The sequence below is a fragment of the Oratosquilla oratoria genome, chromosome 43 (genome assembly GCF_046742065.1).
Source record: "Oratosquilla oratoria isolate Oo_2021 chromosome 43, ASM4674206v1, whole genome shotgun sequence".
Taxonomy (NCBI): domain Eukaryota; kingdom Metazoa; phylum Arthropoda; class Malacostraca; order Stomatopoda; family Squillidae; genus Oratosquilla; species Oratosquilla oratoria.
The window spans coordinates 26949448-26977120 of NC_134819.1; the positions used below are offsets into that span (position 1 = coordinate 26949448).

General features: G+C 39.5%; 1 protein-coding gene across 1 annotated transcript; it reads left to right on the forward strand.

Annotated features, from left to right (window-relative positions):
- Positions 1 to 19921: 19921 nt before the first annotated feature.
- LOC143022021 (uncharacterized) lies at positions 19922 to 26688 on the forward strand. Its single transcript, XM_076179957.1, has 4 exons — positions 19922 to 19984; positions 21762 to 21953; positions 25610 to 25808; positions 26486 to 26688. The coding sequence occupies exons 1-4, from the start codon at positions 19922 to 19924 to the stop codon at positions 26686 to 26688; spliced, it is 657 nt and encodes a 218-aa protein (XP_076036072.1).
- The last annotated feature ends 985 nt before the right edge of the window (positions 26689 to 27673 follow it).

The window sequence follows — 27673 nt, forward strand, 5'->3', positions numbered from 1 at the left end:
TTGTTTCTCTGTTAAGTTTGTTCCAGACATTGATCACTCTATGTGGGAAGCTATTTTTTTTTGTTTTTTATATATATTTTTTTTCAGGTCTCTTCTGTAACTGTCTTTTTTTTTCTTTTTCGTGTCCTCTTGTTTCTCTTCTGTCCCACTTTAATAAGTCATCTCTATCGAGAATTTTCATCCCTTTCATAATTCTGAAAATGGTCAACAAATCGCCTCTTTCCCTTCTCTGTTCTAGTGTTGACAAATGTTATTTCTCCAATCTTTGTTCACATGTCAGATTTGACAGTGTAGGTGCCATTTTTGTCGCTGTTCTTTGGATTCTTTCTAATTTTCTTATGTTCCTCTTTTGTGCTAGGTGCCCACATTGTTACAGCATATTCTAATTTTGGTCTTACCTGTGTAACAACTATTTTTTTAACCATCTCCTCATCCAAGTAGTCGAAGGCATAAGAAAATATATAATGTTCAACATTTATCTTGGATAAGAATAACAAATGGAAAGGAGTTATTGTATTGACATTGAAGGGAATTGTTTGCAATTCACTGTATATAATTATTTTTTTCTTCCTATCTCTTGTTAAAAATTTTGTTACCTAATATTAGTAGACTATATCTATCTATATATACTATGGGCTTTTCCCTCCTAATAAGGTAGGTAGCCAACTCAAAAGGCATGTACCCACTCCCATCCACCACCCTTTCCTCCTTCTCATCGTGGCTTCTTGTGGATGAAGGTCCCTGTCTCTTGCCCAGAAGCAATGCAGCAAGACTCAGTACATCCACAGCAAAGGCAATTTGCTGATTAAGTGAAGCTGCCTTGCTGTGGATGTACTGTGTCTTGCTGCATTTCTTCTGATCCAGGGCGGTGGTCACAAGACAAGGATGACCCTTTATCCAGGAGGATCCAAGATGAGAGGGAGGAAAGGGTGGTGGGTGGGAGTGAATATGTTCCTTTATACTGAGCTACCTCCATCATATGAAGGAAATAGCCCTTGGTGTATAGATAGATAGTATTCCAGTATTAGCTGCAAAACTTTGAACAAGGGATACATACATACAATACTACCTCTCATTAACGGACTTTAATGAGCTGTGTTTGTGGTGTTTTCGCTGTGTTTTCAGTGTTTTTGGTGCTGTTGTGCAATCACTACGCCACCCAAAAACCACTCCAAATCAACGGATTATTCACATCAACGGACACCGTTACCCCCCTTTTAGTCTGTTAATGAGAGGTAGTAGTGTATATCAACAGCTTTTTCCTCGTTTTAAGAGACATAGCCGAAACCAAAGTCATAAAATCTACTCCAACCCATTTCATCCCTACATACTCCCTCCCATTCACCCCCCTCTCTACCTCTTATCTTGGCTGCTCCTGGATGATGGGTCCCTGCATCTTGCCCATTGCCCTGGGTCAGAAGCAAGTGCAGCAAGACAGCACATCTACAGCAAGGCCACTTCATTTAATTGGTGACCCCCCCCCCCCTTCCATCCCCTCATGCAGAAAAAGAGTAGGGGAGAAATCCCTGTGGGCTGTGCGAAAATATCAGTCACACATACACCCCCACCCACTCCCTTCCATGCAACATCACAACCATTCTCCACTTGCCCCTATCTTCTGTCTTCTCCCTTCCTTCCTCTTTTTCAGTGCCCCTCTTACTCCATCCATCCATCTCAAGAAATGGAAAAAAAGGAGTAATTTTCTCTCAGATACAATTCTTGTTGAACTGAATGGCTGCTGATATTCTGACGATCTGTGTAGCTGTGCCCTCAAAATTGCAGAAGGCATTTTTTTCCTCGTAGTTCATTGTGGAACAAAGTTTCCAGTATTTATCTGTTGGACCAATATCAGCAGATATCAAGGTTTGTGTTTCTTACCTCTTCTTCAGCTGGGGTGGAATACTAAAGATTTTACATCATATTACAACTGCTACACAACTGAGCCCTATGGTACTCCATTCTTAATGTTTCTGGTGTGTGATGATAGGCCATTATATGACATGTAGACATTTCTACCTGCTAGATAATTGGCCAGCCATCTTTTGGGATTCTCGTGCATGTTTGTGTTATATATCTTGTAAGGTTGTGACAGGGGATGATATTGAAAGCTTTACTAATTTCTAGTGTTATGAGAAGTGTTCTGTGATAGGTCTTTCTGAATTGATGCCATCTAAAATTCTTTGAGGTTTATCAGAAGAGTGTTTGTGATGTGTAGCAGTCTAAAACTGTGTTGGGATTCAGCAAGGGGGAGATGTGGTGTGATGAGTTGTAGTATAAGAAATTCTGTGACTATGGAAGGGGTACATAGAAGTGTGATTGGGTGGTTTGTGGAGAGTGATGATTTTCAGGTATAGTTCTGTAGGGAAGAGGCCAAACACAGAGTATGGGAGTCCAATATATTTTACGTTTCGCCCAGCAGGGCTTCTTCAGAAATATCATCGATGAAAAACATTTTACTCCTTATATAGCCCGAGGCTTGCGGGGAGAAACAAACATTAAAATGGTGTACACACAATTTGCGCAAATTGCTTGTTACTTGTAATTAAAATTGCGTTTGGCCTCTTCCCTACAGAGCTGTTGCAGTCGTTGCTGCTTTTACTCATCTGTCAGGTATAGTGTTGTGCAAATAGCTGTAGTTTGCAATGTTGGTGAGTGTGTGTATGCCATGCAGTCCAATGTGTTTTAAGTGGCTGTTACTTATATTGTCAGGTCCACAGGTGGATGTGTACTTGAAGATATGGATTATCTCTTTTGTCTGGCTGTCTATGAAGTGTGTATAGTCCAGGTCTGTGTGGAAGTCTTTCTTACATCAAATGGTGCGTCAGCTGTTGTTTCAACTACCAGCACTTTGGATACATTAGATAGTAATGTTGCTGCCTAGAAGGTGCAAGTGTACATTGTTCAGCCCCATCTCATGGTACCCCATGCTTAAGATCTAGCCAAATGTATAATCTGCAACAAAGATCACCCTGTATCATTCTCACTCTGCACAATATAAAAAAAGTCCTAAGATTCAGAAACTTGGAATGCATTAGTGTCAGAGAAGTACAAAGATGTGTATGATACAGGATACTATATAGGATACTAGGAGTTGTGTGTAGAAGCGCTACAGTCTAACAGCACCCCTCCCAAAAGTAATTCCATTCAACCACACCAAGGGAGACCACTTGTATGATACAAGAAAACCCTACACAAACACCTACATCCTCCTCACTAATATCACTAGAACCTGCAACTTAATTCTTCATCCTCAACCTATTTGAAATAGAAAAAACCTCTTACACAAACCATACCCCCTCCAGTCCACCAAAACCATCACAAACCCATTCATCACCTCTCTTCACCTATCCCAACACCCACAATCCTTCCACCCCTAAGAAAAGAGTGCAAGAACCTGGTACACAAACCTCTACCTTTTCTACCCCACCACAACCCCCACCCACAAACCCATTTGTCCCCTTCCATCACCCATCCCGAAGTTTACAACCATTTCATTCCAGAAAATGATCCAGCTTTCATGAAAAAACCAAAGAAGACATAATAAGATGGACCAGCCATGCCATACCAGTGAACTCCCCACCCACAACACTTGCTGACATAAACACCTGGACCTATTCTACCAGTCCACCCATAACTTCATTTCCACCACCACCCCCCCACCCTTGCCATCCCCTTTCCCACTGCCCTCCTTCCCAAACACTTCTCTTCCTCCTGACCCAGATCCTAATCCTCCCCCCCACCAGTACCCCAACCCCTGTGCAGCAACCTACATGTATAAGATACCCAACATCAATACCTTACAACATAACATTGATGGCAACAGCACAACATATGCATTGTCATCATACAAGAAACAAAACTATGATACTCCCCCCCAAAAAACACTCACATTTCTTAACCCATTCAACTCCGATGACAAGATGTCTTGTCATTTGGTCAAATAAAAAAAAAATCATAAAACACCAAAATGTTTGATCAAACACCAGAAAAATATGACGTCAGTCCTCACTTCGCTGCGAGCGAAGCGAGGATTGACGTCATATTTTTCTGGTGTTTGATCAAACATTTTGGTGTTTTATGATTTTTTTGTTTTATTTGACCAAATGACAAGACATCTTGTCATCGGAGTTGAATGGGTTAATTTCACCACCGTCAGATAAGACTGGACCAACAGCAACGGGGGTGGATTCATCACCCTTATCCACCAGTCCATCTACTTCAAGTGCCACCACCAAAACCCTCCTCCCTACTACAGACACCACCACTGAAACAAGATAAATTAAAAGTTGAACAGGTAACAAATCCACAGTTATGATGATGTAGACCCCCCATCATCCTGTAGACTTGAGTTGTTCTACATTGGTTGGAGGTGTTGGAGATAAACTATTCGTGGCTTCAGGTCTTTATTGTGTCACCTCCGTGACTGCGCTTTCCATCAGTGGAGGTAATGAAGAAAATGGTGGCAGTTGCCAACACTTAGAATTCAAATGGTGGTGGTTGCCAACAATACATTTTACACTTATTGTAACATCTGTTTATTTACATTTTATATACATGAGGGAACTGAGTATGGACACTCAGTATTTACTTTAACTATATAAATATATACAGTACAAGAAGTGATGAATTATAATAACTAATATAATTTATATGGTTGAATCTGCCAGTTTGAGAATGCAGGTGTTCTCGGCGGTTGACCCATAGGTCAAACCAACTTGACTGTGGGTCAGATCACTCAATAGGGGTCCCATTGAAGCTTGCTGCTACCACCAAGATCTAATGTTGTGTAGCTAATTCATGCATGTGTGCATGCTAGTATAGAATGAATCGATTACACTTGATCTACAGGTATTTCTTACTGTGTGCATAAGTCATGTGAACACTGAAGGAGCTGAAACGAGACCCATGGCTAGTCATTTGAAGTGATAGTGTACTATAGGAGTGCTGAAGGCTGTCAGGGGTCTAGACTCTGGAGTAAGGAGAATCTGGAAATATCCTGACATAAAGTCCAAGGTCGTGAATACTACGTTGTGTTTACAGATGTTGTGGAAGAGGTCTTGCAGTATAGGGATAGGATGTTTAGCTGGGATAGCTTATTTAATTCCCTGAAGGAACCATCGTGTTTAGGGACAACAGAGGAAAATTCCAATCACTGATTGATGCTTCAATGTCCTGAGCAATCATATCTTGGATAAAGTTATCTACGATCATGCATTTACTGTATGGCATTCTGTATGCGGGAATGTAATGTGGTTTTGAGTTCTCACGAAGGGGTATGGGATGCTGAATGAGGTTAGTAACTCCGAAGGGCTCGCCTGGAGTGGCAATAGTTTGTCTGAACTTGTTGCAAAGTGCAATCAAGTTTGTACATCAGGGAAGTGTATAGGGTTGAAATGTGATGCATCAATGGGTTTCTTTGCCATGGGCACTTCGGCAGTTGAGGTACAAACTTGAGAAGTAGGTAATTGGTCATCAATGACTTTGGTGCGTAAAGGGTATACTTCGAAGTCGCAAATGTTTGTACCAACTGTGAGATGGAGGGGTGTGTTGTGTCATTGACAATCAAAATGCAAGTGTGACCTTTGACGTTGAGCTGATGGCTGAAAGAAGGGAGATGTCATCGACATGGCAAGTTTCTTGCATACAGAGTACATCGGTGCCTGGGGTTGAAAAACTCGTAGGTTTATCTTTGTATACTCATGAAGGAATAGTGTCTTTGGGCTGATGAGCACTCCGTGAATGTGATTGAATGTAGATAACACTTTTGATACTGGGGTAGATGTAGTGTTGAGATCTTCAATGAGCGACAAGAAATTTTCCTCAGTTGATGAAAAACCAACTGTATTTAATGGCCGTTTAGTTTGGGTATGCGGGAGAAGTTAGTACGTCTGCTACGTCTGGAATGCACTTCTATAACAGTCAGTAATGAGGAAGAGGTAGAGTCCTGGGGAGGGTTTGGAGTGGTCGAACACTGGGAACTCAGTTGTATGAAGGTGGTGGAACATTTTGTATGAGCGACTGATGCATCCTCGTGTGATGAAACGTAGTGAATTTGAAGGGAGTGCAAGCGACTGACGAGGGGTCATGGTCTGCCTGCGTCTGCTCGGCCACGTGAATATTATTTACATTATGAGGAGTTGCTGATGGCAATGCAGAGAGGAAATAGTTTACATAAATGATACCATTTTGAGCAGGGTAGATGACAATGTTATGTTGCTTCGTTGCTTCATCAGTTGTAAACCTATAAGGATATCAGCAGGAAAATTAATGTCACCTGTGTAGGCGTTAACTGGAATAGATGGGCACTCATTGAAGCTAATGTCTAGGAAGAAATTACCGATGATCGGGAATGGTGCACAATCTACATTGCAAAGGTTGATGGGGAGTTCCAAAGTGGTAACACGTTTTCTTGCAGTGCGGAATTTATGGAAACTCTGAATTGACATTATGTTGACTGGGGAACCCGTGTCGAGAAATATTGTCACTTTGGTGTTACTAGAAGTTGCATTGAATGTTAAGGAAGGGGAAGACATGTCTGGGATATCCAGGGTATGTACAGGTAGGGTTGATGAGGGAACTTCCGGGTATGGAGTGACTGGCCTTGATGTGCACTGAATCTTGGTGTTCGGTAGTCATAAAGGAGATGTGTTACGTGAATGTCTTGCGGGAGAGTGATCTGGGGAGTTTGGTCTATGTTGCCTCCATGCTAAAAACACAGCAACGATCACTCGTGTGGAAACATGTTCCGTGATAATCGCAGTGGTGGTTGTGTTGTGAAGGTTGTGTGTAGTAATATGTGTCTGCAAGGTGTCCTGGTTTGAAACAGTATTACAAAACAGTTTTGTTCTTGATGGAGAGCGTTGGCCTGAGCGATGTCGAGTGCGAGATGTGTCTTGACCTCTTGTTATGTTATGTGGATCGTGTGACTTGGGCCATTGTGTGGGTGGGTGAAATGGCTACTGACTGGCTCTGGATCTGGGTGATTGGTTTATCAATGCCAGAAAATTTCCTCGAAAATTCGCCTAGTGTGATACCAGGTGTGAATGGGATAATACCAGCTTTCTGGAGTGTCTGGGTGTAAATGGGATTGTAGTCTAAAATACACCATGAGTGAGACTATGTGTTCCAATGAAACTTCGTCGCCTGAGACCCAGAGTATTTGAGGCTCTCTCATTTTGCTTTTAAATGTTGAAGCAATTGTTACAGCTTTCTCTTTGGTGTGGACTACGATCGTATGTCATAGCCAATGAGTATAGGAGGGAAAGTGATCCAAGTGGCTCAAATGTTGCAAAGGACTTCTTAAAGTGTTCTACAAAATCATGATAAAGCTTAGTTTCCTCAAAAAGACTAGACTGAATGACATCATAAGCTAATGTGTTATTTTTGTCTATTCTGGATGTTAGAATGTATATTTTTCCTTTGTCATTTGTGGTTTCTACGTGTTATTTCTGTGTTGTCATGATGTTTTGTGTGGCAGGTGAATTATCCGAGGAGCTGTTAGCAGAGAGGGGGTGGTAAGACATGTCTGGTGTTTTGCAATTCAGAGTAGAGCGGATGCGTGTGCAGGGTCCGTATGTCGTGTCAGAAAGAGGTTTGGAAAACTTCATGAAAAAATAACTGCCTCCTCTGTGATATTTAGAACGGAAATCGTGATGATGTAGAGGTTGGCTCATGGGGGAAGCTTTGAAGAATAGTTAACCCGAATGTAGGAGTTGGTGTAAAGAAAATGCTGCAAAATAAATCATGCATGAATATACGATTTTATATGGTTAGAGCTGGTGAGAGACGACACTTTATAAATAGAAACATGCATGCGTAAAATCTAGAATCGCTTAAGTAATAATAACAAAATTAAACAACTAAGGCGAATTTGCTTGATTGGTGGAAGGATACTTCATTTGATGATCCACGAGTCTTCCTGTTTTCAGGAATGGGGGCGAGTCTTTGTAGGCTCGCGCGTTGGCTGCTTCTGGCGAGTTTGAGTCTCGTCGGCTAGTACGATGCTTAGTGGAGACTTGCCGCGAAGTTATGATGGTCGAAGATGCGCAGCGTTTAATTAGGATGTGAACCCGTGAAGATAAATTGGCAATCAGTGTCAACACAAAATAAATATGATTAATAAAATTCTTCTTAGGTTCTCTCTTGTAATTTTGCTGCGCAATAGCTTTCATCCATTATATTGTACATATATCTTGTCTTGCATGTTTTACTTTATTTCAAGGATTAGTTTCGGAGGACGTGTTAAAAAGGCTTTTCTAGAAGGAAGTGAGCCTCATCAGGATGTAAACCACCTAACCATTGCGAGTTGGTAATTTACACCAAATTTAGGTCGTGTATATCGTATCAAATTAGGTTCGAATACATCATAAATCATTGCAAGATACATTCTATGCCCAAAAATATTAGTTGTCGGTTTAATTAATGCAGTTGACGCTAGTTCTTGTTAGTTGTCGCTGGTTCTTGCTAGTTGTCGCTAAGTAGTGCACTGAGATTAGTTGACGCTAAATTCATCGGCAAATAAATTAAATTTAGGTCGTGTATATCGTATCAAATTAGGTTCGAATACATCATAAATCATTGCAAGATACATTTTATGCCCAAAAATATTAGTTGTCGGTTTAATTAATGCAGTTGACGCTAGTTCTTGTTAGTTGTCGCTGGTTCTTGCTAGTTGTCGCTAAGTAGTGCGACCGGTGTAGAATGAGGAAATGACCGGGAGTGATGTGTTCTACAGGTATATGCACTCCTGAAGATGTCTTGCTGGCGAAGCCTCTCGTGGCAGCAATGAATCGAAGATGAACTGCCTTGTGATGGGCAACTTGACGATGCAGCGAAGAGCGTTGGCTTGTAAAGTGCTTGACGCATGTAAATACACAATGCAGTTTACGTACAAGTGAAGACAAAACGTCAATATAATTCTCCTCATGATATAAGAGAAAAATGGCTCATAGTGTGCATAGCATTTGATATATATCTAAAAAATCAAATTAACATTTCTTTTCAACAAAGCTTGATTACATCCAAACATGATTTCGTCACCTTCCATTCAAGGACAGCCGTCCATACACAGGGCAGCCGTCCACCATGCATAATTTCGTTCACTCTAAGGTGAACTGTCCATTTAGATGGAATACCATTGACTGTCTATCATTTGATTATTTAATTTGCTTACTTTATTTGCCTACTTGAGCGTCTCTTTTACTTTTTATAATTTTAAATTTTCTGTATATCTCATGGACCAAAAGGTCTCTTGTCGCTATGCTTTGCCTTCATTATTCATTGTCACTCATTCGTTGGCACAAGCACGGGAATTATAATGTCATGAAAATTCGCCGCATTTGCTCGATATGGGATAATAATTTTTCACCAAGTGCTTTCAGACTAATGCGAAACACGACAATTACAGGATACATTACAGCCACATTATAAGAATTTTTTTTATCGAATTCCCATGAACATATTAATATATGTACGACTTGATAAATTGTGCATGCATACATGCTGTTGCTAGCTTTAAATGTGTTCACGGCCATTATCTTCATTTACTATACCGGTCAAACACGTCAGATTTGAACGACAAATTGTAGGTAAACACCAGCCACGTTAGTTCGAACGTCTCTAGTCGCGTTATTAATTTTATTTTCCTTTTTATGTCTTTTTTTTTTTCTCAGTTCTTCTGTTCTTTTTATCCTCATTCTCTTTTCTTTTATTCTCTATTGTTCCTTCTCATTTTTATTCTTTTTCTTTTTTATTTTCCTTTCCTGTTAAATTTCCTTTTCTGTTATTAACTTTTTATTTTCTTTGTCTTTTCACGCATATTTTTGTTTAATTTGCCTTCCCTTTCCCTATCGTATGCTTTAGGGAATTTGATTATATATTGATACCTTTCCTTTCTTTTCTTTTTTCTTTTTGTTTTCGTGTGTCATCATGGGTGACATTTTCTTGTGGAGAGCGTTACGAGTTTCCCGTCTGGTAGTTTGTCATCTTTGAAGGCTCTCCGTACAAGGAAAAAAGGAAATTGTCAGCCAACTGGTTAATATGCATTTGGAAAACTTTATCGCCCTCGCCACGGGTTGTATTTATGCTGAATAAAATGGTCTGGCGTTCGTCAAGATAAAACTTCAAGTAACGCCACCACTAGAAAAGGCAAATTTTACGTGGAGCAGTTGACTGAAAAGTGAGACTAAGCTCATCCATGATTACAGTTGCATACCAATGATTACGAACATATCAGAAAAAAAAACGAAAACAAATTGATATGCAAGACAATTAAAAAGTTACAAGATGTTAGATTCAACCATTAAGTACTTTATTTCAGTCAAGAGTTAAAAAAAATCGTAAGTCCGAAAACAGATGGTTTGTCATTTTTTCTTCTTTTTTTCATCACGATCTTAGTCTGGTCGCGCTGCTCAGAAAGCTTGAGAACTCCTAGCTTGACCAGATCCTCACGCCTACGAAGATGGCTGTGCACTGCCTATTTTTGATGCGGCGAATAGGATTCCTGTTCACTTAGTAGTGAAGCTTTCCAAGCTTTCGCGTGACGCCTCTCTGGGAAGGCGTGAGGGCGTGTAACTGAACCCCAAAAGACGTTAATTTGAATTAGTATTGCTTCTCCACGACTTCTCTCAACCACAACTGTGCGTCGTCTTCAGGGAAGCAGGTTTACAATGATGTGAGACAACTGGGTATGTATAGATGGGGGTGTACACTGGGGTAAGACACATAAAACATTGATGACTGTAATTTGGTGAACCGTGTTAAGGTGGGTCTTGTGTTATTTTCCGAACCCGCAAAGGATGAAGCCCTCTGATGATCTGGAGTTATAGTAGGTATCAGTTGGCACTCCTGAGAAATGTAGACTGCCTCCGTCATGGAGAGGTGAAGGTGGGTTGCTTTCCTTGAATTTGATTTCAATAATAGATCCTAGCAATTCACGATATGCCAGATCAAGCGCCTTCTAGAGACCGACATAGACTGCAAGTAACTTCTGCTAAATCTGACGTCCGATTAATGACCTTTGCATCGTTCCTGACAACATCGTTTCCACCATTGCTATCATATTTAGAAATGGAACCATTGGGACTCCACTTTGAAAAAAAAATAATTTAGCTTTTTCGATAGTAAGGATACTATCGTTCTAATAGTAACGATAGTTCATCATTATTCTCTACGTCACTCCTCTAATATTGTCACTTCTACCAGAATTGACATCATCATCTTCGATAACAAGACCATTAACAGTAACACCAAAACTGCCCCCGACTCTGTCATGTACACGCTCAGTGTAAAAATATCTTCCATCACTACTTGCAAAACTAAGGGTATAAACATTCTTCCCCAGATCTGCACCTGCATCCTCCGACGTCATAAGTATCCCAAAGCTTACCACTACTGTGGAGAATACGTGTAACGTTGTTGCCAACAACTTAAGTCTATTTTTCAGTTCTTGTTGGTATTCTCACAATTGAAGTCTCTCCTAACCTAAAGACCGTCGTAAAGTAGGACTTCTACTGGATTTGTTTTCTAAACTCCAAATGCATCATCAACGGTTGAGGTGAGGACATCATCTAGTGATAAGTAATAGGATATGGCAGAAGCTTTCAGATGTTTGGATAACATCCTTGATGGCGTTGAAGTCCTTCCATCGCAGGATTTGGCTCTTTTCCTCCAGGATACGGGCCCTGAATCAAGCGATGATATGCCTTTCAATGTAAGGGGTATCCCTAACCACACCCAAGCCAATAGCTATGTATAATACAGACCTCACCATCTCACCCCGGATGTTCCTCCTAGATCTCATGGGAGGCATCGGGGCCCAGGCTTCTGGTGTTAAGTAAAAAGGACTAGGAGAGCAATAGAATTAAGCCAGATTTAATTCATGAGAAGGGACATACAAAAGAAAACATTGATAAGAAAGGCAGTTTAGACAGAAATGATCAAAGAGGGGAAAGACGAGAGCAAAGGAAGTCTTAAGGAAATTTGGCTATTTGATCAAACAAATGAAGTATCAGAAGACTTTTCTGCGTTTCTTGATACATTTGACATTTGCTCCGGTCTATGCAAGTATCACTAACGCTTCTGATTAAAAAAAAAAGTTTATCATAATTTCTTACAAAATCAGGGCCTTCGGGTAATATATACCTAGCATATTCAGGTGTCTCTCCTTCAGTTCAACTACTTCCTCTTAAAGTACTTGCATTAATACTCGCAGTTCTATGGCAGTTGTCCTCTCCTCTTCTGGTTAAAGTGCCGTAAGTCCGTCCTGGAAAAGGTCCATGTCAAATATGCTAAGGGTTTTTGAGTTGACATGAAATAATCCCACAATAGAAATTCCACAAGTCAAGACTTAGTTAACAATACGAGAATACTTAAACGCTGTAACAATAAAAAAAGAAAAACTGCACATCCTCGAGAAAGTTTACATCTCATGACACACCAAGCGTTAACATACAAACAAATACAATAGGCACTATACTCCGAAACAAACAATCCATCGCATCTGAACAATATGGGACATAACGAAGAGTCTATCGCAACTGGAAAAAATACACACACACACATACAAACGGGACAATATGGCACATTACAACAACTGACGATAGCTTACCCCATTTCCCCGCCCCCCACGTCCCTCCCGGTCCTTTGATTTGACAATACTCTAACCTCTCCCACTTCCACCTCAGTTCGAACCACAAAAGCCCTGTGAACTCAAAAAGCCTTATCATGTTTGACATGGAGCTTTTCCTGACGATATATTTGCCTGAAAATGGTTGCAACAACCAAAACCTCGCTATTGTATTTATATAACTAGTGTTAATATTCCATGGGTCTCGGTAGACTTGTGTTTATAGGTTGACTGAGAAGGTTTTGGATTTATTTTTTGTTATTTCATGTATGGAAATATAACTTAGAAGTTAGAACACTAAAATGCACGTTTCTAACGTTTTATAGTCTTGACTTTATCTAAATAGCATGATCTTAAGTGTCTGTACATATATATATATATATATATATATATATATATATATATATATATATATATATATATATATATATATATATATATATATATATATATATATATATATATATATATGTCCCCAATTGAGGATACATAAACGCATGTAAGTTGATGGCGTGGTGTAGATGGGACACAATCGAGATGGGGAGTCCTTGTGTGTGTAGGAAAGACAGCATCAGGTGAAAATGACGGAAGCGGAGATTAATGTAAGAGAAAAATAGAGAGTGAAAACAAAAAGGCACGGAAGTCTCACGCGATCGAATTTTGGGGCTTGTTGGTTGATGAACTCTATCCCCACCTCCCGTCTCCCCTCGCGCTACGAAACGTGCGTTCAGATCCTGCAGCCGACTCAGTGTGGAGTTGTCAGCGGGAGAGTGACGACGGGTGGAGGTGTGGAAAGGTCGGCCAGAGGTGGGTATTCCTATCCGGAAATCCGAGTATCCGATTAATCGGATTTGCACGTTCGAGTCGGACTGCCGGACATTTCAAAGCGATTTGCGATTAATCCAGGTCGGGTTTTTTTTTTTTTTTTTTTTTTTTTTTTTTTTTTTTTTGTATACGCTAATCGGACTTCATTTTTTTTTCTCTCGAATCGTGACCATCTCTGAGGTAGGCTGTGTATGTCCTTATACTTTGGTAGTTAGTTTTATCATACTGAAACCGAGAGGAACCTTTTGGAATTACGCATTACTTTCATTTTGTGGAACATGAAAATATCTTGAATTGCTTACGGAATGAATGAATGTTCCATGAACGGTAACCAGCTTTAGAAATTAGATCAAGAAAAGAACCTACGTGTCCCATAGTACCTAAGGATCTATTAGTCTTAATGACCCCCTTATTGGTCGATAGCCTTAAGATAAAAAAAAAGGATCTAACAAAGTCCCTTCTGTGTACTAAAGCTTCAAAAACTGACAAGCAAGTAGTAGGATTTATTGGAAGAACATTTGAACACAAGACTGAAGAAAAGTAATAATTACTCTACAATGCTCTCGAATGCTATGATCACTTTTGGTCCCCATATCTGACCAGCAAGTAGTAGGATTTATTGGAAGGATATTTGAACACAAGACTGAAAAAAAGTAATTATTACTCTACAATTCTCTTGTAAGACCTCATCTCGAATGCTAAGACTTCTGGTCCCCATATCTGACCATCAAGTAGTAGGATTTATTGGAAGAACATTTGAACACAAGACTGAAAAAAGTAATTATTACTCTACAGTTCTCTTGTAAGGCCTCATCTCGAATGCTATGACTTCTGGTCCCCATATCTGACCAGCAAGTGGTAGGATTTATTGGAAGAACATTTGAACACAAGACTGAAAAAAGTAATAATTACTCTACAGTTCTCTTGTAAGCCCTCATCTCGAATGCTATGGTCACTTTTGGTCCCCATACCTGACCAGCAAGTAGTAGGATTTATTGGAAGAACATTTGAACACAAGACTGTAAAAAGTCATTATTACTCTACAGTTCTCTTGTAAGACCTCATCTCGAATGCTATGATCACTTTTGGTCCCCATATCTGACCAGCAAGTGGTAGGATTTATTGGAAGAACATTTGAACACAAGAGTGAAAAAAAGTAATTACTACTCACAGTTCTCTTGTAAGACCTCATCTCGAATGCCATGATCACTTTTGGTTCCCATATATTATAAAAGACGTTGACAAATTAGAAAGGGCACAATGAAGAACCACGAAAATGATCCTACGTTTACGTCATCAATCCTATGAAAAACGTCTTAAGTAAATTTAATTGATCTGGCCTATCCAAACGTAGAAAGCGAAATGGTTTATCTTAAGTCTTTAAAATGTTCAATGACTACGTTAATATGAACATAGACGATTGTTTCATTGTGGACCGAAGTAATATCACAAGAAATAATGATTACATGTATCATTTAATCACAATGATTAATTTCATAGTGAAATAATGTTATATTTCAATGCGGCAAAAGCCGCACGGGGCGACGGTTGTGTGTCACTGACTTTTTCACTAACTTTTAATAAATTCACGCACTTCACATTACAGCACCATGAACTACAACCACTTAGCTATGTTTTGAGAGAAATTCAAAAACTTACCTTCCAAAATATAAGTTTCGTGTCACGAAATATACGAGCAGCTTTGTTGACTCCTTGTGTCTCAGAATTCTCGACGGCTGACCCACATATAGTCTTTTTGAGTCGTGAATGTAGGAGGAAGTGAAGACTTTGTTTCTTCATATTTCTATTTATTTTGTTTGTTTTTATTTTCTTTATTTTGTATTTATCAAATTTCTTTTCATGAAAAAATATTTAATCTATTACTAGTACTGCAAATTTCGAACGACAAAAGATAAAAATGCAACTTGCGTCGACGTGACGTCAGGTCGTCAGAGTTCAGTTCATTTCGACAGATGGCCTTAAAACCATCTTAGTGTGAAGGAACTCATCCAAGTTGGATAAAATCATCTGCCGACAGCGCCCTCCCCCAAAAAATACAAGTCGGTTTGTGCGTTTCAAGGATTAATAAAAAACGCCCTGATTTCTCAGAAACAAATGCTCCCGCGTCATGCGTGACACTTTGCATGTACATTTCGCCTCATTTCTGAATAGTACAACAGTTTCCCATTTATAAGGGCATACACTCACCCCACACACATCCGAATCTCATTTATCAACCCCACCCAACTAAGCTCCTCGTGGATAACGCCACGCCTCTCAGGTCAAAAACAGTACAGTGAGACAGTACTTTCACGTTTAAAGCTGGTCTACTTCCACCGATTTATTATATGGCGACTAATGTTCCCTCCAATTTCTTGCTGTGAGTATGCAAACTTCGCCTTCTTTGAGAAGTGCGTGCGCACCCATGCAAGAAACCGTCTGATCATTTAAGCAAATGTGCACAATTTGTAAGTTTGTATTACATATTACCTCCACCAAACAGTGGTGTACCAAGAAAACAAACAAACAAACAAACAAACAATTATTGGTTTGACGGTAGGTTATATTTTTAGAGAATTTATAAGTTGATGTTTGAGTGGAACTTCTTTATTGAATGGTTTTTAATATAATTTGAAAATCTTGTGCGAGAATTTTTTTTTCTTTATGTGCAGTAATTGTAAGACATCTGAGCGCGCACATGCGCACAGCTTAGAGGGAACGTTGATGGTGACCCCCGCCCCCGAACTCCATTTTTCATCCGCTCGAATAATAATAATAATAATAATAATAATAATAATAATAATAATAATAATAATAATAATAATAATAATAATAATAATAATAATAATGATAATGATAATGATAATGATAATAATAATGATAATAATAATGATAATAATAATGATAATAATAATGATAATGATAATAATAATGATAATAATAATGATAATAATAATGATAATAATAATGATAATAATAATAATAATAATAATAATAATAATAATAATAATAATAATAATAATAATAATAATAATTCTCTGTTACTTTGTTTTGGCTAACACCTGGCGATTCTGTTCATTTCGGAGGAATCTGTGGTCTGTAAAATCAAAACGTTTGTTAGTGACGCCACGTCACTGTTCTGTTACAAACAAGTTCTAACCGAAACGAGGTTCCGTTAGATCAATAGTCTGATCATATTTCCTTAAAAACGCCCATCAATGTCGCTGTAAATGGTTCTACATTATAGGGATGTTTTTAGAAATAGATAAAATTATAAATGGATATATGGATAAATAAACTAATGAATAAATAGGTGGATAAGTAGATAAATAAGGAAAGAAACGTGTAAATAGAAGAGAACTCGGTGAGGACTTGATACAAATCTTCAGGATTTCAAAAGGAAAAAATGCTAATACCAGAGGCGAGAATATTTTCGTAATAAACGCTAACAAGACGAGAAACAGCGGTCTCAAACTGTCAAGACGTGGACTTAACCTTGAAGCAGGAAGAGGAAACATTGTCGCCAACCGCGTAGTCAACGAACGGGATGGAATGTAGTTCACAGTTGGAAATTTTGAGATTCATCTGAGGGAGTACCGAAGTGATATTATGCTGTCATTTCCACCATTTGCTTTGCTTATTCATTTCCTTAATAGTTTGCAGTTCAGTTCGAAACCTTAAGATTTGTTTAGATAGACACCTAAGCAAGATGCTGTAATGACTGCAATTTTATTTATATTAGTTGCTTATTTTGTTGTTGTTATTTGTCTCTTTATTATTCTTTGCTTGAATTTCATTTATCATTTGTTATCTGCCAATTTATTATTATTTACTATTTACCTGTTTGTTTATTATTTAACTATACCTATGCATTTATTTATTTTATTTATTATTATTTATATTATCATAATTCCATTTATTTTCTTTTTATTTATTTATCATTGTTATATATATATATTTTGCATCCGACCTAGTTATGAACCAAAAGGTCTCCTGTCGGCATGCTCCGCCTTTGTAATCCTTATGTTCGTTACTTTATTCTATTTCTGCTTTATTTAATTTTCTATGTTTGCCGTCGTGATGGACCTAAAGGTCTCCTGCTGCTAGGACAAGGCAGAACGTTCCCCTCGACCGATAAAAGGTCGGATGAGCTTCGCAATCCTTTCGCTACAGCATCGCTAAGGAGAAGAATCCCACAATATCGCCACTGAGGGCGTACCACGGAGATGAACAGAAACGCTTGGCAAATACTAAACACCACTTGATACAGAAAGGGGGGTTCAAGATTGGCTGCAATCTGGAAGGAACAAGGGTGAACGACAAGGCAACACCCAATAAAGAAAGGGTTGACGACTTGCCCGCGAATCTGTTATGATCGATAACAGACACTTTGGACTGTATACGATCATCATAAAACTGTCCCTCCCTATGCGCGTGACGAAGGTCAGAGAAACGACGTTTATCAAATGACAGTGACATACGAGCAAATCTAGTTCCATTACACGTTTAGATATAAATAACTTCTGGGAAGTATTTCAAAAGCGACGTATTTGTCAAAGAAATCGGAGTGAAAAAATACGCATAGTAGAATGCTTTTAGTTTAACCTTATGTTGCACGAACATCTTAACAATTTTGGTTAAAAAAGAGAAGGAACAAAGAAAGAACCACTTACACTGTACCAGATGAGAAATAAACAGCTGATGCTTTTTGGCACCAACTTGTGACTCAGGCCAAGGGTATGGGTGCCAGAGGCCCATAGGTGATTACTGAGTGAAAAGACCCAAATTTGGAGGGGTGCCACTGCCACGCCCTTTGACTCAGGTTACTCATGCTTACCTTGCTGTGCACATTGACCGACTCTCTCCCTGTGGGGCAAGTTTGGACCAAATCGGTGACCTTCGAATTTTCGGCTAAATCCTTTGAGATTTTTTTGATTTTGGGTCATTATGGTCACTTGCTCCGATTTACCCGTCATCTGACCCACAGGTCGAGGGCGGCTAGGGCTGCCGTGGAGTCCAATTTGACACCACTCAGGCCAACGGTATGGGTGCCAGAGGCTCAAAGGTGATTACTGAGTGAAAAGGCCCAAATTTGGAGGGGTGCCACTGCCACGCCCTTTGACTCAGGTTACTCATGCTTACCTTGCTGTGCACATTGACCGACTCTCTCCCTGTGGGGCAGGTTTGGACCAAATCGGTGACCTTCGAATTTTCGGCTAAATTCATGGGGTTAATCCTTTGAGATTTTTTTGATTTTGGGTCATAGTGGTCACTTGCTCCGATTTACCCGCCATCTGACCCACAGGTCGAGGGTATAGGTGCCAGAGGCCCAAAGGTGATTACTGAGTGAAAAGGCCCAAATTTGGAGGGGTGCCACTGCCACGCCCTTTGACTCAGGTTACTCATGCTTACCTTGCTGTGCACATTGACCGACTCTCTCCCTGTGGGGCAGGTTTGGACCAAATCGGTGACCTTCGAATTTTCGGCTAAATTCATGGGGGTTAATCCTTTGAGATTTTTTTTAATTTTGGGTCATTCTGGTCACTTGCTCCGATTTACCCGTCATCTGACCCACAGGTCGAGGGCGGCTAGGGCTACCGTGGAGTCCAATTTGACACCACTCAGGCCAACGGTATGGGTGCCAGAGGCCCAAAGGTGATTACTGGGTGAAAAGGCCCAAATTTGGAGGGGTGCCACGGCCACGCCATTGGACTTAGGCTTCTCATGCTTTCCTTGCTGTGCACTTTGACCGGCTCTCTCCTTGTGGGGCAGGTTTGGACCAAATCGGTGACCTTCGAATTTTCGGCTAAATTCATGGAGTTAATCCTTTGAGATTTTTTTGATTTTGGGTCATTTTGGTCGTTTGCTCCGATTTACCCGCCATCTGACCCACAGGTCGAGGGCGTCAGCGCTTATCTCAAAAGTGTATGTATATATATATATATATATATATATATATATATATATATATATATATATATATATATATATATATACTTTATTGATTGTTTGATGGACTGACTTGTTTGTATACCTACTCATTCATTTTTCTGGGTAGCTGCAAAGGAACTTAGTTTTGCTTTTGGAGTCTGGTGACCCTTACATGTATTCAGAAACCCAGAAAACATATACACACAGAAATACTTAAAAGAAAAGGACTCAACAACCCATTCCTCCTCAGGACGCCAGAACGATGATGTTCCAAGGGCAATGCACGGTCTTCTTGTTCTTCCTTGTGCTCTTCGCAGCCGTCACGACCTCGGTCCGTTTCCATCTGGTCCCCCGAAGGGTGGCCCTCAAGGACGACTATGTGGCACACGCCCGCCACTCGATCTCCTCTTCGCACGTGAGTCACTTGTGTAGTTCTCGACGCCAGGGGCAGGGTCATAGTATTGGCCTTGTGTAACCGATTTGGTGCCGTGGGAGACGAGAACCGATGTCCTCGTCAGGGAAGTTATTGCTGTTGTGGTTATGGGGCGTAGTTCACCAGAGCCTCTATCCTCATGGGCGATCTCGCGTCGCTGTTGTGCAAGCGTAAGGCAATAATGATAACCAGCTCTGTGAAGTGACTTAGAATCATTAGTATATATATATAAATATATATATATATATATTTATATATACAAGCACGCACGTGTACATGACAGCATTATTGCAGTTATCAAATTGTCTAATGCTCTAACTAAACTTCGTGCATTAGGGGGATGAGCAAACACCAAACCACCTAATGTACAGTAGCCATACATTATTTCGACCTTTCGTCTTCAAGGGGACATCTTCAGTAATCACATCAGTAACAATGAATTACAAAACAGTAAAAAAAATAACAAATATAAATAACACAATTTCTACCAGAGTCACATTGTTGGAATACGACGGAGGGTACTTACAATATTGAATGCGTACATTCGTCATATCAATGTCCGCTTAAATACTTAGCTAGTCTCACCTGCCTGCGGGTTGTCCCCACCGTTCGCGGAGTCATTAAGGATAGGTAGGAGGGAGTGGGTGGTGGGTTAGCGTGGGTATTTAGCAGGGTGGCGGTTGGAGGGGACCCCTACACACGTAGAGTAGGCGCGGTGCGGAATTGAATAGATATCGTAGATGTCATATCTTGTGTATTCATTGATGTGGGAATTTTCGCGAATGCTTCTTTCACCCCCTCACTTCCAGTTACCGTGTCTCTCCGCAATTACTGGTTTAATTCTGTTTACTGTTCCATTATATTGTTTTGTATTTCTCCTCTCACTTCCAATTTCTTTCCATCACTTAAGTATGTATTTGACCATTTCTTGATTTAGAAAGTAAGTAATGTTTCTTGATGGGGTGAATTAAACGTAGTTTCTTCCGAATATTACACTTGACTTCTCTATTTACACCAAGGGACTCCCGCCTAGGATCCTCAATCCACTCACTAAGCCACCTCTGTTCCGACGTCACTATTTTATTCATCCAATGATCTTTGATGTTACAAATAAGTGCCTCCCCCAAGGGCGTGACTTTTCTCCCGTGTACCAATAATTTTTTCTCCTCCACCCTTCTCCAATCAGAAAGACTGTTATAACGTCTTAAGCAATAATGCTTACACAAACAATCTCGACATCGAAGCGGAATGGCTTAGTTTACATAATGTCACATCAGCATTAAAATATGTCCCCTAGCGGTTGTTTATAAACTTTAGACGGTGAGCAAGACGGTATGCAACTCCTTCGCGACTTATATTTTCAAAACATTCTACACATAGAATAAAATTCTCGCCACCAACCCCTTACTTGTCTATCTTTATCTACCAGCCTCTTACTCTTCTAACAACTGTGATCTTCGGAAGTCTCCGCTGCCAGCAATTATTTTCGTGTTTTCTGTTAACTCCTCTCTACTGATGTCCTTTTTAGTGGTGTTGTTTCACGTGTTGTTTTAGTGCATCATTTTGTGCAAGCATCGCCTCGTAATAGCACATACACAGGTCATACGAGATGTAGTCTTAGCCGGCGTTTAATGATGCATGCGCAAAATGAAGGCACACGGAAATACACACACAGATCCAAATACACACAGACACGCGCACACACACACACACACAGATCCAAATACACACAGACACGCGCACACACACACACACACACACACACACACACACACACACACACACACACACACACACACACACACACACACACACACACACACACACACACACACACACACACACACACACACACACACACACACACACACACACACACACGCACACACGAGGGTTCAGTACTGCCTTAACCCATTGGAGTGACTTGGTGTTTCCTCTTGTGCCTAGTGCGCCGTCCTCGCCCACCGGAACCAGAGCGACTTCTTCAGTTTCTACCCGTCGTCGTCTTCACCCGAGTGTCACCTTGCTCACAGCAGGCCAACCTTGGACCCAGTTCTCACCCTCGACGATATCACCGAGGACAAGGGCGAAGAAGTAGCTACTTGGACGAACAGGGGACTGGTCGCAACCACAACCCAAGTAAGTAGGTAGAATCCGTTCCAGGGACTCAGTCAGTTATAAACCTCTAGGCGTTATGGCAACATCTTCTTTGTGTTTGCATCTGGTTGGCTGTTGCACTGAGTGTTCTAATTCAACAACCAATCAGACAGTTATGATGATGTCATAATACGATTTTTTTTTTAGTCGCTGGGATGAACTAAGCAGATAATTATGACTGAATAGGTATATTATATGCATTGTTTATTGCGGTGAGGGTGGTGGTGTGGAAGTTGCTATGCTTATAGCAGGCATTTTGGATACATAGGTTACTGCTCTAGTTTTATTTCACTCAGCTAAAGGTGTAGTGGTATGTTACCACATAATGATGACGGTGCTCGTCCGTGAGAGAATGGATAGGATTAACTAAACTCCAGTTTTCTTGGGATTTGTTTATTAGTTAGAGGGCAGGATAGATAAGATGGGGGAGAGGGTGGGAGCGGGGATTTGGGGGTCTAGTGGAAGGAAAGAGAGAAATGGAAGGAAGTAAGAGTTATGATGGATTGGGGCAGACCCACTTGCTCGCTTGGAATTAAAAAGCGTGGTATAAGCGATTTCAGCCGATGTCTTGGCTGTGGAACATAATTCTTTATGCAAGAAGGGCATAATACATATTTAGGAGCACCTCAAATAATTCTGTTTACAATTTACAATTCTGACGTTCCAGAATAATACTATTAACATTTATAGATATTTACATATTGATAGGTGGAATATAAAAATGTTAATCAAGATATATTTCCATAATGCAAATTCCAACGGGTGACAATTATTAATACAGAAATTATGGTGCGCGTATTTCTACAGAAAACGATTTCTTGAAGGCGTGACCTTGCTACAAAGGGACTTGATCCTCCCAGTTTCTTTCGTTATGGGGGGGTCACTTCCAAACTCGCCTCCACGTTCCCTAAGATCCCCACGATGTTCCTTTCGAATCATTCCCATTTCGCCTAATTGTGTTTGACCAAATTCCTGTTCTGCAAAAGTCCCTAAACTAAATCAAGCTACAGCAAGCTTGAATAACCTCCGGGAGTTTGGCCAAGTAACCCAAAGGAGTTTGGAGAAGTGTAATTTGGCGAAAAACTATTTAGCAAAATGGAAAATCATGGTACCCTTCTCGTCCGGAAGAGGCCCTGGACGCTGGATTTGTTTACCGCGAAGCATTATGGGTATTTCATTACTGATAGGAGCATTATACCTGCACCTTCAGATGTTTTGGATACATGGAGAGAATGAGTGAAGAAAGATTAGTAAAAGAGATGTGGAAGGCAGAGGTGGATGAAGTGAACATGAGGGGGCGACCAAGGATAAGATGGATGGATGGGATAAATGGGGCATTGGGAAAGAAGGGAATGTCTGTTGAGGAAGGAAATGAGAGGAAAGAAGAGAGGGGTGAGTGGAGATTGGTTGTGTGTGGATGATGGTGTGATGTATGGAAGTGAGAGTGGATGGGGGATGAGGGGTGAAGGAGTATGTGTGAATCATATTTTGACGCAGCCTGAAGGGATTTCTCCCTGTCTTCTCTTTTTCTGTATGAGGGGACGGAGAGGGGAGGGGGGGTTGCCGATTAAATGAAGTGGCCTTGCTGTGGATGTGCTTTGTCTTACTACACTGCTTCTGACCTATGGCAGATGGCGATATACAGGAGGAGCCAAGAAAAGAGGTAGGGAGGGAGGGAGGGAGGGATGGTGAATGGGAATGGAGTATATAGGGATGAAATGGGTGGGAATAGATTTACGCCTTTGACTTTGGCTGCCTCCCTTGTAAGGGGCAAAAGGCCCTTGGTATATATATATATATATATACATACATACATATATATATATATATATATATATATATATATATATATATATATATATATATATATCACAACAAAGATATGTCGTAGCACATATATAAAATAATACTGATGACCCACTTTCGGAGAAGAATAAGCGAAGATATAGAGATCTGTATATTTCGATCACTTACTGTGATCCTCTTTGGCAGATATGAGTTACAAAGTACAGAACAATGTGTATTTATAGTAAAGCAGTGAGGTAACATGAGGGGACGGGGCTCAGGTCAACACGCCCGGCACGCATGCTCGCATCTTGGTGGCTCAGGTCACATGACCGGCGTTGCATGGGCTTTGGTGATTTTTGTCCACCGCTAATGTTGATGGTAACATTTTATTTATGGCAAAAGAAGAAATACAGTCTGGTGACCATTGACCATGGGAAATTTTATAATTTGGGAAATTATTTATTAAGGAGGATTCTACTATTTTTCTTCTGAAACTACATTTGGATTTATAAATTATTTCAGCATCGTCCCAATTTATTCGGTGGTTTTTATTGGCGACGTGCTGAAATACTGCGGAATTTTCCTGTCCGTATTTAACAGAGTTCTTGTGCTCCTTAACCCTGGTATTGAGATCTCGACCCGTCTGTCCCCAATATACATCATTGCAATCTAAACAAGGTAATTTATAAACTCCAGGAGTTGTATTACTCTTGTATCTATGATGTATATTGACAACTTTACTGAACAAATTATTAGGATAATGGAAGATAAAATTTACCTTTTCCTTTGGTAACATGTGAGACAATTCATGGATTGATTTGTTAAAAGGCATCATCATCATCATCATCATCATCATCATCATCATCATCATCATCATCATCATCATCATCATCATCATCATCATCATCATCATCATCATCATCATCATCATCATCATCATCATCATTATTATTATTATCATCATCATCATCATCATCATCATCATCATCATCATCATCATCATCATCATCATCATCATCATCATCATCATCATCATCATCATCATCATCATCATCATCATCATCATCATCATCATCATCATCATTACTATTACTATTATTATTATTATTATTATCATTATTATTATTATTATTATTATTATTATTATTATTATTATTATTATTATTATTATTATTATTATTATTATTATTATTATTATTATTATTATTATTATTATTATTATTATTATTATTATCACCATTATTATTATTATTATTATTATTATTATTATTATTATTATTATTATTATTATTATTATTATTATTATTATTATTATTATTATTATTATTATTATTATTATTATTATTATTATTATTATTATTATTATTATTATTATTATTATCATTATTATTATCATTATTAATATTCCGTATATAGTAGCTGTATGCCGTACTACAATGAGAATTACTTTTGAAGATTATAACAACGACTTGAATCAATTCTATGACAAGTGTCACCCCGAGGTGTCACAGGCGAGAGAGGTGGGGGATGGGTTGTGGGTCATCACTGGTATAATCCCCCCAAAATCATACTCATTGTACTCTACACCTTTCCTTACTATACACAGAATACAGAAGAAAACAATTTCAAATAGCACACAGGTGGGTAAGACAGGAGACAGGTATGCGGTTAGTTTAGCACGACGAACGGACTACTTGGAGCGCACAGGTACGTACCTGCAGCCGCACAGTAGCCGACAGCATTCGTCGGGCTCTTCCATTTATGCTGTAGTAATAAGGGACTGTTTCTGTGTCACCAGGACAAAGGGAACTGTCGCCAGTTACGAACTTTACTGTACACTATAATTTCAGCAAACTGTGACGAGTTCTGAGGTATCACCAACTACTGAAACGACAGAGACTGTAGCAGTGAAAGAGAGTACTGAAGTGAGTGAAAGTACTTCAGTGAAAGAGAGCACTGAAGTGACAGAAAGTACTGCAATGTCCAAAAGCACTACAGTAAGGAGTACAACAGCCTCCCAACCCATCTCTTCAACGACCGGGATCGGAGGTGGGTTATACCAGTTTTGTGTTTCAGTGTTAGCACGTGATTAGTATGACAGAGCTGATTGCACTGACTTCAGACTCCTCAACCACAGAAGCCATTGCAACACGCCTGACGCTCCGCTTGCACCACGGATTCCTCGCACCATTTGTACAGCCTTACTGAGCCGGATTAAGCCTTGATAAATAAATAAATAAATAAGTAAATGAATAAATAAATAAATAGATAAAGATAGATAATATACATGAATAAATAGATATGTAAAGAAATTAATGAATAGATAAATCAATAGATAAATAGGTAAATAAATAGATAAATAAATCATAAATAGATAAATACATCATAAATAGATAAATAAATAATTTGATAAATAGATAAATAGATAAATAAGTAGACAAATAGATAAATAAGTAAATAAGTAGATAAATAAATAAACTAATAAATAAATGAATAAACAACAGTAATACTGACAATGAAACTACCATCATAAATAATTATCATTAATCTTATCATTACTGTCATTGCTATTGTTGATGTTGTTACTATCATTAACAGTAATACTGACAATGAAACTACCATCATAAATAATTATCATTAATTTTATCCTTACTGTCATTGCTATGGTTGATGTTGTTACTATCATTATCGTCCTCACCATTATCATAATTTTCACTGTTGCCCAGGGTACTGTGCCGTGGGGATCGGCGGGAGTTGCCCAACCGGCACGTTCTACCTGCACCCGACTGACTGCACCAAGTACCTTCGTTGCGCCAACGGCATCGCGATAGAATTACCCTGCGGCTCAAGTACGTTCTTTGACATCACGATCAATGTATGCGTTTTTGCGTCGCAGCTGACGATCGCCTGCAGTTGCAAAGACCTGTAGAATTCCAACACTCACACCCCACACACACACACCCAAGGGACCCTGAAAACATTCCTTGAGGAACAGCAAGAAATCCCAGAGGAGCCCCACATGATCCCCGGGGAAACCCTTTGAAATTCCCTGTCATTGCGCTGGGTACATATCTTCTTTTCTGTTGTGCGGTCATTTGATTAAAAAAACACAGGGTAGGGCAAGGGTGGGGGTGGGGGCTATCTGGATAATAGACAGCCCTATCCCCCAACACACACAGGCATACACGCAAAAGAGGTCTCCACAAATCAGAATATTCATGAAAATGAAATACCAGGTATTAACAGTCACAATCTACAACACGGATTAAAAAAAAAAAAAAAAGAAATAAGAAAAAAAAAAAAAAATAGAAATGCACTAAACCAGCGAATAAGCCCTCTGTCTACAATGTCTTTTTATTGTGTTAATTTCATAGATTCTTGATTTTGATAACTTGAGGATATCTGCCACGTCTACAGGCTTTATTTTACATTTGTAAGCTGAAAGAAGCTTAAAGCAAATCAAAGAGGCAAGCAAACAAACAACCAACCAACCAAGCATACCAATAAAAAAAATCTTATCTGCGGATATACCGTCATGTCTTTGATAGGCTCGTTTCAAAGCTGCTTAATAAAATTTACCAACCCCTCCCTGCTGTTCATTCTGCCAGTAAATTACATCTTTATGTTAAACTCCCATACCTTGGACCACTTTCCTCCAATTTTTTTTTTAAAGTTACGGGACAGCCTATCAAAGTTCTATCTACAAATAGATTTAAATCTATTTTTGTAACAAGCTTTCGAACTGCCTCTTTTTTCAACTATAAAGACCGATTCTAGGGTGAACTACGCTCGTCCGTTATTTACAAATACATTTGGCCAAACTGCCATTGGAAGCACTTTCAGAGCTTTCAAGGTTAGAGTGGACGAGCACAAGGATCAGTCGTGGAGAACAGGTTGGAACTACAAAACCCCCT

What these genes read in the sequence shown, in the direction of transcription:
- LOC143022021 (XM_076179957.1), top strand. Translation starts at nt 19,922, where the DNA reads ATGGGGCGTAGTTCACCAGAGCCTCTATCCTCATGGGCGATCTCGCGT. An exon ending in CGCGTCGCTGTTGTGCAAGC is followed by an intron (nt 19,985 to 21,761) that starts GTAAGGCAATAA and finishes TCTTGTGCCTAG; the next exon opens with TGCGCCGTCCTCGCCCACCG. An exon ending in TGGTCGCAACCACAACCCAA is followed by an intron (nt 21,954 to 25,609) that starts GTAAGTAGGTAG and finishes CTATAATTTCAG; the next exon opens with CAAACTGTGACGAGTTCTGA.